Source organism: Pristiophorus japonicus, chromosome 12, assembly GCF_044704955.1.
Source record: "Pristiophorus japonicus isolate sPriJap1 chromosome 12, sPriJap1.hap1, whole genome shotgun sequence".
Taxonomy (NCBI): domain Eukaryota; kingdom Metazoa; phylum Chordata; class Chondrichthyes; family Pristiophoridae; genus Pristiophorus; species Pristiophorus japonicus.
The window spans coordinates 49,381,279-49,394,145 of record NC_091988.1 but is presented as its reverse complement, the minus strand read 5'-3'; the positions used below and the strand labels follow the sequence as shown (position 1 = coordinate 49,394,145).

At 39.2% G+C, this 12,867-nt stretch overlaps 1 protein-coding gene across 2 annotated transcripts in view; it reads left to right on the top strand.

The window, feature by feature from the left end:
- Positions 1 to 12,867, top strand: part of ippk (inositol 1,3,4,5,6-pentakisphosphate 2-kinase) — an 88,987-nt gene that overhangs the window by 61,523 nt on the left and 14,597 nt on the right. For both annotated transcript variants that reach the window (XM_070895398.1, XM_070895397.1), the window contains exons 7-11: positions 367 to 425; positions 1,433 to 1,505; positions 3,362 to 3,641; positions 6,576 to 6,726; positions 10,834 to 10,936. In XM_070895398.1, the coding sequence (XP_070751499.1) occupies positions 367 to 425; positions 1,433 to 1,505; positions 3,362 to 3,641; positions 6,576 to 6,726; positions 10,834 to 10,936 (666 nt within the window). The remainder of the gene's footprint in view (positions 1 to 366; positions 426 to 1,432; positions 1,506 to 3,361; positions 3,642 to 6,575; positions 6,727 to 10,833; positions 10,937 to 12,867) is intronic.

Here is a 12,867-nt window from a genome sequence, read left to right as displayed (position 1 = left end):
TTAGATTGCAGGATATTACAGATAAGGAAGGCCATTCGCCCCAGTTTAGCTCTTTAATCTAGATTGACCCTAAACTCCCTCCTCCCCGCCCCCCCTTGCCCCGGGCAACATCCAGTTGGTTCTTCCAATAATGTTATACATAACAGATAATAAAGCTTCATTTTGTCATGCATGCGATATGTAACTTTTCCATTTTTAATTAAGGGTTCTCTGCTGTAAAACTTGAATTATTTTTAAAGGTGGAAAGTATTTCCTGACCTTTTTAAAAATTTCACATTTATATTTTTCTTTTTTTGGAACTAATTCTATATCTAATCTTAGTTGATGAGATTTTGGGGTCTAACTTTGTATATTTCTTTTTAATAGGTGGCTAATGGAAAATGGAAGAGGATTAGCAAATATTGTCCCCTTGACCTTTTCTCAGGGTAAGGTACAAGTTCTGAATAGCACTTGCTGTAAACATTGATATGATCTGAGGTCTTTTCATAAAAATGCAGAATTTAGCTATGGAAAAATTAGGCAGCTTTATAAAATATTCTGGAGAGATTGGAGATCAGCCTTGTTTCTAGTCATGACTTTTTAAATGTTTATAGGAATTTACTTGGGATCACTGAGCACTGAAGGCCATGTTGAAATTTATACACATCTCAGCTATGTAAATATAATGTCTTGGAGTTAATTTTCTTCTGTCATTAATTATACCTGAGGAAATATCGAGATGAGGGTCAGATCAGCTATGATCTCATTAAATGATAGAACAGGAAATCAAACCATTGGGGGAAGAGAAGGGAAATTTTGATCCTTCTGTGGTTGAGGTGCTATGTTTCACTAGTGTGATTTTGTTGGCAAAAGAATCAGTTAGGCAACCTCTGGTATGAAACACACAGACGATTGACAGTTTAACCTTCGTAGAGCCAAAATATATAGTTCAAGCAAGTTGTCCAAATTCTTAAGCAAATTTCAGTTGTGCTTAGAAAACTAACAAACTGGAACAAGTATTGAAATTCATTGATAAACTAAACAAAACATGGGTTTAAACAGAATGTTGTCGCTCAAATACAATGAGACATTGCGATTTTTATTTTGCATCAGGGACTACAACTTTAATGAATTAGTTTAATGCTAATGTCGGCTGGACTGATGTCAACATGCTGTCACTAATAGTTTCTGTAAATAAATCTAGCTGGTAGTTTTGTTTAAGAAGGTTTTTGGCATGACTGCTAATAATCCTCTTCTGAAGCGACATTGTAATAGTAGAAACCAGAGACAATAAATGGGTTAATTATTTTCCATGAGGATGCTACCCAGATCACTTTGCATTCAAGTCTTGCTTTGGTTTGTTGAAATTACAGACTTGGCTTTTGTGTTGGGCACAAAAAATATTTGGAAAAGTGCAAATTGTACAATTTATAATGTGTACCTATGTTTACAGGAATAAACAACGAATGTACATCGCCTTGAAAAGTTTGTTGCAGGAGCCTCAGAACAACTTAAAAATCTTTAAGGTAATTCGACATGTATTTTGCTGAAAACATACTGAAATTTCCTCTTAATGATAAAGCCTAACAAGTGATGTAGCTAATTGACCCAGAATTAAGCGCAAAGGGCGAACGAATGGTACCTGTGTTTGTTAGATTTGCCCTTTCCTGTTTAAGTTTCATAAGCTTTTGCGCAGCAAGTTGCTGCATGGGGGACATCGCAATGGCACAGTGCCCTGTACAGGGCATCTGGGACCTGTCAGCACGTGTATCTCACCAATCAGGCTGAAGAATTGTTAATGAACAGTGTAGTGTTTGAACCAGAAAGTGTAAGCTGGAATAGGTGAATTCAATGTAAAATCAGAAACAGAAAGCACAATAAAGAGGGAAAGGATGATTTTCTTTTTTCCTCTCTCTCCTAATCCAATGTTTTTTAAAAAAAGTAATTAAATTTAAAAAAAAAAGAAAAACTCCAACAATTAAAAGCTGAAGGATTGAGGCTCCACTTTTGTAAAAGTTAATTTTTTGGGGGCAGTAATTAAGACTTATCATGCCGTTAAAAGGGTATTTGGACGGAAATGGGCAAGCCCTAACTTTCTGTGGTGAGTATAATCCAACGCAAGTTCAGGAATTTCATGCTTTTCAATACATTTGAATGGGATGCCAGTCGCAGAGATGCTGTATTCCTACAGTTAACATCTCTGAAAGCAACTTCTGGATTTCTGTGTTTAAATTGCACCTGAAGATGCTGTTTGATTTGCACATAAATAACTGTTTGCACTGTTAAAGTTAATAAAATTTGATGAACTATTGATTTTTAAGGGGGAAACTATGCCAGGGCTGAGGTTCCTAGCCGTTGTCTTGATTGAGGATATTGTTCTGATCAATAACATTGGCCCAGAATTTGGCTCGCCACTGACCTCTAAGCAAGCTGCCCACAACGATCTAGCGATCTCTCTCGGAGCAATTTCAGCTCTTCTGCCATTAGTTTGAATCTGATGCCAAATCAAGTGAATCTCCAGTAGCAGTGATGTTATCAAGCAGCCAATCACATTGAAGAATTCTCTCACAGCAAACTAGGAAGTAAAATGCACAATTATAATTTACTTTTTATAAATGTTAGAGCACGAAATAATGATTGGGACATGCACAATAGGATTACAGTCGAAATATTAAAAGCTACGCAAATCTTATATTAATCATGTTAAGTAGGCGCTGTTCAGAATGTACTGTTCCTTGACTCTCCAAGTAGCCTCTTGCAATTAAGGGATCTTTCCCCACTGTTTGTTAAGGTGTTGCAGTCTATAACAATTGTGGTCAGAGTTTCACCAGAACTACATTAGATGTCCATTTGGTTGTCCTTTCTTGCGTTACACAAACACTCCAATTTTGATCTCCATGGTTAGTCCGAAGGAAAAGAATCTTGTCGGCAACTCTGGCTGCTCAAAGTTATTTTTAAATTGGAAAAGCTCCTCCATAACCTGAAATATATATGGTTTGGGGCACTTGTGTATAGAATTCTTGTAGACAATATCTCCCCTCTTGAAGAAACTTGCTTGTAAGTATTCACTGCTTCAAATTTCAATGGCTATACTTTGAGGTACTTGTTTACATACAGGACAAGGAAACCTGAAATGCATAAAATATGGAATTGTCCATGTACAGAAGTTGAAACTCAAAATGCTCCAGGAATGTACTATACTTAAAATAATTTATGAACATTTAACCTTATGTTGAAATATTAATCATTGTGGAGATGCACTATAATGCTGTGCATCTGCATAGTAATGAATTTTTCTTTTTTTTCCCCTCCTTCCTCTGCCTCCCTGCCCCACCCCAACAAAAAACCCTTCTTACAATACTTTAATGGCTAACACATGAAGAATGGAGAGTTGATATTTGGCTGTAAAGATGACCAGGACTGCTTGATGGATCTGAACGAACTTGCTAATCATTTGAAAGTTTACTTCTTCCCTGCTAATGGTGTGGTTAGTGGACCACAATGCACAAGAACGGTCATCAGTGAACTGATTCATGTAATAACAGTGGCTTTGGTGAGCAATGCAGACACCTGTAGGACAGGTGATATGAAGAGAACACGTGTTTCAGAGGAAAGGAGCCATTGTGAAGCGAGTCACTTTCGCAAAGAAGTTTTAAGAAGTGGTAACTGTTTTTTGTTTTATTGGCCTTTTACGTGCATATAAACCCAGGGTGATTTGTGGTGACTAGTATAAAATTAGATTGTGTTTTATCTTGATTCTCACACGGTTGAGAGTTAGCCCAGGCCAACCAGCAGGAGACTGGGAAGGACAATATCTCTTAAGTTTTCATCCAGGTAACTCGTCCTTTCCATATGCAAGGGAGTCTCCGTAAGGTGTCTATTTTCTTCATTGCTAGCTGCAGAGATTCTTTTGAATCTTGCCTTGTGAAAAGTTGCCACCAAGTAGTTTTGATAATTTTGATCAGAATTGTCATCGATATCCATGTTTAGTTTCTGATGTTTGCAATGTTAGTGGGTGTTCTAAGCACTGGCAGCTTCTCTTGCTGTGCATTTTTTGAAATATGATATGGCTTTGCAAAACTTAGTTGAAAGAATCATTGGTATTGAACCACCAAGCTGAAACTGGGACCATAATCGTGTATTTGAAAGTGTAACCTGCATCTCGCCATTTCAGTGCTGTCAATGTCAAGAGTCTTGCTGCATTGACAGAATTGGGCCTTGTCATAGATACAATTGTTTGTATCATATGAGACATATATGGGGTGATGACTGCTACTTCCAAAGAAATATAATCAAACTGGTTGGTTGAATTGATTTTTCATTGTTACCACAATAAAGCCACAGGCCACTCCATTTAGTCTATTGCTGTATCTTGGGTGAACTAAGTCATTCTGAACTTCATCTGCATGATACCGATTTGGATTATTCTTCGCACTTTTATCAGTGTGACTTCTGTTCATCCTACTTTTATTTGTCACTTGCTTTTATATTAAAAATAAATTTCAACTTTCATCATTGATATCTTAAATGTGAATATGGTAACCATGTAGAAAACTGATGGTTTTCCGGTTGGTTTATCAACACACAACTATTGAGAAAAGCTTAGATGTCAGCTGGGTTGACTATGTTAAAGGCACTATATAAATGCAAGTTGTTGTTGGAAATACCACATTTCCAATGAGATATATATGGAGAGTTGCTAGAATAGTAACAGTAATAAAGCAAAGGAGATTGAAACTTGTTGGCCGATCCTTCAGAGCGAAAGAAGAACTGGTTTCAGAACTATTATTCTGGGAGCCAAAAAATGGAAACCGAGATCAGCCTAGAATTATTAGAAGTAGGATATTCAACTTGTACGGGATACAGAAATTCCCATAGAGCAATTACCATCCTGCTTGATTAATAAAAATTTGTCAATTATAGTCACAGAATCTCTGGCAATAGTCAACTGATGAATGATGATTGCTTACTTTCCTAATGTCACTCCTTGATAGCCCACTTCTGTCAATGCAGTAATACTCCATCTCCCCAATTAGGATACTGCCCCTCCCACACCATCATAATGCCACTAACCAAAGCCATGAATGATATTTATTACAATCTCTGATCATGGTACCTTATTCTTTCCTCCTCCTTCCTTGATGTCTTGTAGCTTTTGAAATGGTCACCCACACCCATCCTTTTCTAATACCTTTCCTCAGTTGTCCAGGTTAGTTGGACAGTCCTTATTTGTTTCCTAAAAATTGTAGCCAGAGAATCTCCAGCAATGGCTTCCTTTCCTGTCTCTCGCCATTACCTTCAGAGTCCCTTAAGGATCTATCCTTGTTCCCCCTCTGCTCAAATGGTATCAGCTTCCACATTGACATTCACCATTGGTGTGTTGTCCGACTGCTTGATTGACATTCAATCTTAGCTGAGTCACAAATTCATCCTGCTAAACATTGGGAAAACCATTGTCTTTGGCCTCCATCACAAACTCCTTACCCGTGTCACTGATTTCATCCCCCTTAGACTGAACCAGAATGTTCAAAACCTTGGCGTCCTATTTGGCCCTGAAGTGAACTTCCGAGCCTATATGCTCTCCATCACAGACTGTCAACTTCCACCTCTAACATTGCCATTTTTAGCCCGTCTGCTTCTGAAACCCTCATCCATGCCATTGTACCTCCAAACCTGACTCTTCCAATGCTGTCCTGGCCAGATTTTCCACGCTCAATTAACTTCAGCTCAGCCACAACTCTACTGTCTGTATCCTATCCTGCACCAAGTCCTCTATTGCCAGAAATTTAAAATTTTCATGCTTGTGTTTCAATTCCCTCATGGCCTTGCCCTTCCATATATCTGTACCCTCCTCCAGAGACCAAGCGCAGGTAATGGAAGGAGCGTGTGGCAAACCAGTCCCACCCACCCTTTTCTTCAACGACTCTGACCCACCTTTGACAGAGACTGTAATTGCCCTATTGGACTGTTCAGTCACCTAAGAACTTACTTTGAGTGGAAGCAGGTCTTCCTCGATTTCAAGGGACTGCCTATGATGATGACTCTGTTCCAGCCCTATAACCTCTCCTGAACTCTGGGTTCCTCTCCTGGCTTCTTGTGCATCACCTCTCCCTTTCCCCCCACCATTAGCAGTTGTGACTTTGCCGCCTAGGCTCCACACTCTGGAATTCCCTCCCTAAATCCCTTTGCGCTGCCACCTCGAATGGCTTTATAACAAAATAGAACTTCAAATTTTAAGATGGGATGTTTTCAGTTATATTCCTGAATTGATAAATTGTGGGAAGAAAGCTTTTGGTCATTTGTGTGCTGTTAGCTCATGTTGAAAGCCCTATAATTAATTTCATCATTGAGTTCCAAACTACAGCGTAGCCATAAAATGGAGGATATCCATTACACAGTTACACACAAACCTCTAACCTCCAGTCAAAATTATTGGGATGTGAAGGTATAGAATAATGAAGAATGTAACTTCTGATATGAGACCATTAAACTCTAGCTGCAGCTTAAATATATTTGAGATATTTCTTATTAAATTTACATTGGTCAATTTAGTATTTTTGTGTTACTAGAGTTTGAAAAAACATTTTCTCTTCCAGGTATTCACGTAGTGGAGAATTCTGGCTTGTCTAAAGGCTGTGTTCTTTCTCGGATCCTTCAAGTGCAGATGCTTGATATGATGGACATTGATGGAATCTATCCTTTATATCTGAGAGTTCAACAGCACTTAGAGGAATTTCCAAAAGACAGGTTAACTGGAATTATTATATGATGTAATTGTAAAAGTATGTGCAAAGAGGAATGGGGTTAGAGGTTTGATGGCCTTTTGCTATTAAAATGTAACGTGTGTGGAGTTCAATAGCACTTTACAACATTAAGCATTAGATGAGTTGACTAGATATCTCATCTTTACAACCCCAGAAAATATTGGGTGGGGCACGAAATACTGTCTCGAGTGGGAGTTGGCAGTTAAATCCTTGAGAGTTTAATTTTTTTTTTCTCAATTTATATATTTTTCCTTTTTGTGCTAGTAGATGCTTTTTAGCGTGTTTTAATTATGTACTAGTAGCTAAATCAGTGTTACATGACCTATTTTTGACCACGCGTTGTTACTATATTCTAGGTTTCACCTTGCCGCATTCTTTTCACTTCAGTTTACTTGGTTGGCCTGTTTTTGTCTATTTTTTGTCGAGCACAAAGCAAACTGTTGAGTGCAGGAGTCCCAGCTTCAAAGAAATACTTCATTAAAAGTGTCTTTATTTATAAGTAAATTTACTTGCATTTGATGGCTATGGCAACTAATTTAGCAATTGCAGAAAGATTCTGTTACACGATCCATTGGGTCAGCAGTACCGAAGTTGCTGTTAGCATCCAGAGGTTGGGGGCAGCAGACAAAGCCGCCTCTTCAGGGGAGTCGTGGGAAATCCTGGAAAGCAAATGGGTATCAGATGCTTAACCACTGAATGTTTTTGGAGTTCATAAATGGTGGGAAAGGTAAACTTAGAAAATGGTTGTAAAAACCAGTGAATTTGATGACCTTCGTTCGACATTTTGCACTCCAAATCTTCTGAGAAATGCGAATGGTCTGCCAGTCATTTAAAAGGTTATTACTGGAGTATCCCAAGAATTATTGGCATTTAATACCAAAGTGGATATTTAAGAGTGGACATGTATTTTGGAGTTTTGCTTGATAACCTTTTGAGGATCAGTGGATATTTGTCAAACTTTCCCTTGAGAGATTAAATGAGTGGATTGGAGTCCATGATGAGATAGATGGCATGTGGTCTCTGGAAAGAGTAGGCTTGATTGACTGCAGTGCTTTTGCTGTTGACTAGATGTGATTCACCAGATTGTGCAGTGCTACATCTGTAATTATTGAGATTTGATATCCTATCTAAGAACATAAAATCCAGTGGGGGCGGGGGGGTGGGGGGGGAAAGCTATTTTTTCCACAAAAGCAACTGCACCCAGAGCTCGTGTATGATTCTATCATGGGCTTCCTTCCACACCACCCTTTAATCAATACTTCAAGGAGAAAGCAATTCCTTCCCTTCTCTATCGGGAAAAAGGCTGACAGTGTAATTAATAGCTCTTTAATCCCCAATCCATGACTCCAGCTTCTTTTTGGAAAGTGCCAATTGACCCCAATTCAACTACCTTCTCCAGAACACACTCCCATATAAACACTATCCTGTGGTGGGGGGAGATTTTCTGATTTTTTTTTTCCTTGCTTGAAGCTTGTTAATTATGTATTTGTGTTTCTCTGGCCCCACATACATTGAGTTAAATAGCTCGTCTATTCCTACCTCATCTATACATTTCATTATTTTAAGGATGTATATCATGTCTCTCTTTGGCACAAATAAGCTTAGTTACTTGAGGTTTTTTTAATCATAACTCTGTCCTCTGAGGCCTGGCGAAATACTGTTCACTCTTCTCTGAACCCATTTTAACCCATCTATCATTTTTGAGGTAGGGTGGCCAAGACCTCGTGTTGTACTCCAGAATTTTCCTCACCATTGATGTGATGTCTGACATTTTGATTTGTAGTCCACTACCTTCTAGATGCAGACAAGTATCTAATTTGTCTTGCTGATAACTTGTCTCTCACTGACCAGACGCTTTTATCCCCTGCCAGTAGAGGACTTAAAATAGGACTCCTTCATGATATACCTGTATACATGTCTAGTTTTACCTGCTTCAATGTGCAATACCCTACATTTATCCACAATTGGATCCATCTGCCATATCTCAGCCTATGTAATTGATGCAAGTCTCTCTGAAGTTAGATTCCATTCCATTCATTAACTGCTCAGAGTGTCTCTGAATTAGATTCCTTTCCGCTCATTATCTGCGCACACAACTTGTGTTGGTTGTCAAGGTATTTAATGTTACTGTGAAGACACACTGTTCCCTATCATTTGTAAATATTTTAAATGGCAACACTCCGGGAACAAATCTTTGTGGAAAATCACTGGCTACTTTATCTCAGATGCAGCATTTTCCACTGATCTCCAGCCTCTGCCTTCTGTTGCCAAACCAATTCTCTAGCCATTGAGACGACCTATTGACTCTTTGATGAAATTTAGTTGCAGCAAGAGTCAGTGTTATATACTACTTCCTTAACATTTGTCTAACTGGTAAAAAGCTAGTAGCATTTAGTTTGCTGTAGCTCTAGTCTCTTTTGAACTTCAGTTCCCTGTGTGTCTTGTACTGACCACCTGAGGGTGCTCTCGGACTATAAACCTCAAGTTATTACCATTATGACAATTCTTTAAAGTTTTAGTAATAAGCATTCCAGCAAAGTAATATTGTTGCATCTTTACAGCTGGTGCAATTAATATTTCAGAGTTGTGTGGATAATACACTTTAGATCGAGTAACATCTTTCAAATGTTATGGGGATGGTAACATTCTTGGATGTTTGATTCCAAGGTGTTGAAGATGGCTACAATTCTGAGCAGGCACACTGAAGCCAACCTAAAGTGATGTGAATGTTCCAGTGACAAGCTTGTGCACGACTGCTTTTTAAATACTTATCTTTGCAGTATTTGAAAAGTACTTGATAACTAAGTTACTTAGCAAAACAATTATCCTTCCTGTTACATCAGACTAAAAATTACTTTTTATTTTTGTATATCTCAGCCTACATTATCTTTAACCGGGAAATGTAGGATTGCTCTGTCCAAAGGCATCTTTCAAATTCTACCTATTAATATCACTCCTTGTTTTGACTGGCTAGGTAGGTTGTAACAAAATTTACTCGTCCCTCATACCTCTGTAATTGGCTTTGGTTACATTTAAGACCCTAGTTTTGGACTTCACTACATCACTCTCAAACTGAATATGAAATTCTATCATATTGCAGCACGGAAGGAGGCCACTTCAGCTCATCTTGTCCGCGCTGGCTGCCAAAGAGCTATCCAGCCGAATCCCACTTTCCAGCTCTTGGTCTGTAGCCTTGCGACATAGGAAAAGCGGGTCCCAGGCTACGCAGGACCATTGGTTGCTACAGTATACTCGTGTCGCAACAAGGCATGTTTCAGTGCAGTTACTTAACAAATATATGGGGAATTGGCAGAAATTGCTGTCTTCAAACATACACTGTGCTTCCAAATGAATCCAGATGAATTTTCTTTGTAAATGAGATCATAGAATGGTTACAGCACAGGAGACCAATCGGCCCGTTGAGACCGTGCCAGCTCTGTGCAAGATCACGTCAGCTAGTCCCACACCCCTGCTCTTTCCCGTAGCCCTGCAAATCTTTTTCTTTCAGGCACTTATCTAATTCCCTTTTTAAAGCCAAGATTGAATCTTCCTCCACCACCCTATCAGGCAATGCATATATGTGTCGATTTGTTTCAGATATTTAAATTAAAGATTGTATAGATTATGCCAGTACTGTTTTAATTTCCCCCTCTTAAAGATGCACTCAAGTGCATGTCAGGTATCTTGCCAATTGACCATTCTGCTTGTGAGCCTAGACACAGCATCAAAGTTGTGCCCAGTTGTCATCTGACGTGCTCTCGTGTTTCTTTGCATTCCCCTCCTATTCTCTCTTCTCTTCCCCCACCCCCCCCCCCAAAATTCCTTTAAAAGGGGTCACTCAATACTGATCAGGAATGGAAACTATGGCCCTTCCTCCTCCTAGGTTGCTGAGCCAACTCATAGCACCTCAGCTGAGATTAGCTCATTAACTTTACAGCTACACAATCGCTTATTAATGAGGAAAGCACCATTCCCTATCTTATTTTGGTCGGGGATGGTTGTAAACATGGAGTATGATTTAATGTAAGCATTTTTCATCTTACACAGTTTAGACTTAAGTAATTTGATGTTTCCATTCTTCCCTTTGCAGGAGTAGGTTGCATTTAGATGGCCCGTATAATGAATCCTTTTATGAAAGTCTATCAGATCTTCATTCCCAAGATGATGAAACAGTGGACTATGCAGCCCAAAAGGTAAAACTGGTCACAGGGTAACACTTTTCAGGGACTTATTAATGGAATGCATAGGATTACATCAAAAAAGATTAATTTGTCATTGCTCAAAACATATTCATGTAGACTTGTACTACTGTTGGTTTAATTGCTTTTGTGTCAAAATGTTAACTTGATAGATATACTTTGTCACTTATTAAACCTTCGCAGATAAGCTTTGTTCTGAGACTTAGTCCCCTCTCTCCTCTCTTTTCCCCCCCCCACCCCCCCAGCAGCTATTCTGAAATTCGGTGAAGGGGTTTACCTTACCAGCTGTTATCATCGGTTGGTGGGAAACTTAAGTGAAGAAGCACTTGTGGTACCCATATTCATGAAAAGTGCTTGAAAAGCCAAACTGGCAACCGAGCATTTGAGTTTTGTTTTGTACAGCATCAATTTAAACGTTTCCGGTTGATGACCTTGCATAAAGGTCACAGACCTGAAACGTTAACTCTGTTTCTCTTTCCACAGATGCTGCCTGACCTGAGAATTTCCAGCATTTTCTGTTTTTATTTCAGATTTACAGCATCAACAGTAATTTAAACTAATGATTTTGTGTGACCGTAAATTTGTTTCTTTCTCTTCACACTTGGGTAGGCACCAAGTCAGAGTGTTTCCTGCAGTTGCGGTAGCCCAGTATTCCTTAGTTGGCCATCGTATACTATATCTAAAGTTCTTTAACAAAATTCTTTACATCTGCCTTTTGTCATGGCAATGTATAGTGGAACCTTCATGCAGTGAACTGCAATACAGCAACACACTGATTTTAAAGTAAAGCTAATAGACAGATTCACTCACCATTGACCTGAATAGAGCTCCATGGGAAAATAATGCGGCAAGTTTGGTATTTTTTGTCGGTAGGACAGATTACTTCCAACTGTATTTCATTTTAAAAGTGCAAAATGTTCGAACAACTCTCTTCCTGATAGTAGGTATTTGTTCAAACATTCAAGAGGAGCGCTTGTTGCTGCGCTACATTCATCGTGTTATAGATGTTTCTACATTGAGGGGGCTTGGGTGGGTAGAATCGAGAGAGCTCCAGATCAAGGAAGCCGCGGAGAAGTAGTTTAGCCATGCCTGCTGTAAGGAAGCCCAATGTCGCCAGATAAGATTCTGTTAAGTTGTCCAGTGTGTTATTGTACTGCTATGATATAAAAGGGGTCAGAGGGTCTAGTAAGGAGGAGGAACTGAGGGAAATCCTTATTAGTCGGGAAATTGTGTTGGGGAAATTGATGGGATTGAAGGCCAATAAATCCCCAGGGCCTGATGGACTGCATCCCAGAGTACTTAAGGAGGTGGCCTTGGAAATAGCGGATGCATTGACAGTCATTTTCCAACATTCCATTGACTCTGGATCAGTTCCTATCGAGTGGAGGGTAGCCAATGTAACCCCACTTTTTAAAAAAGGAGGGAGAGAGAAAACAGGGAATTATAGACCGGTCAGCCTGACCTCAGTAGTGGGTAAAATGATGGAATCAATTATTAAGGATGTCATAGCAGTGCATTTGGAAAAAGGTGACATGATAGGTCCAAGTCAGCATGGATTTGTGAAAGGGAAATCATGCTTGACAAATCTTCTTGAATTTTTTGAGGATGTTTCCAGTAAAGTGGACAAGGGAGAACCAGTTGATGTGGTATATTTGGACTTTCAGAAGGCTTTCGACCAGGTCCCACACAGGAGATTAATGTGCAAAGTTAAAGCACATGGGATTGGGGGTAGTGTGCTGACATGGATTGAAAACTGGTTGTCAGACAGGAAGCAAAGAGTAGGAGTAAATGGGTACTTTTCAGAATGGCAGGCAGTGACTAGTGGGGTACTGCAAGGTTCTGTGCTGGGGCCCCAGCTGTTTACATTGTACATTAATGATTTAGACGAGGGGATTAAATGTAGTATCTCCAAATTTGCGGATGAC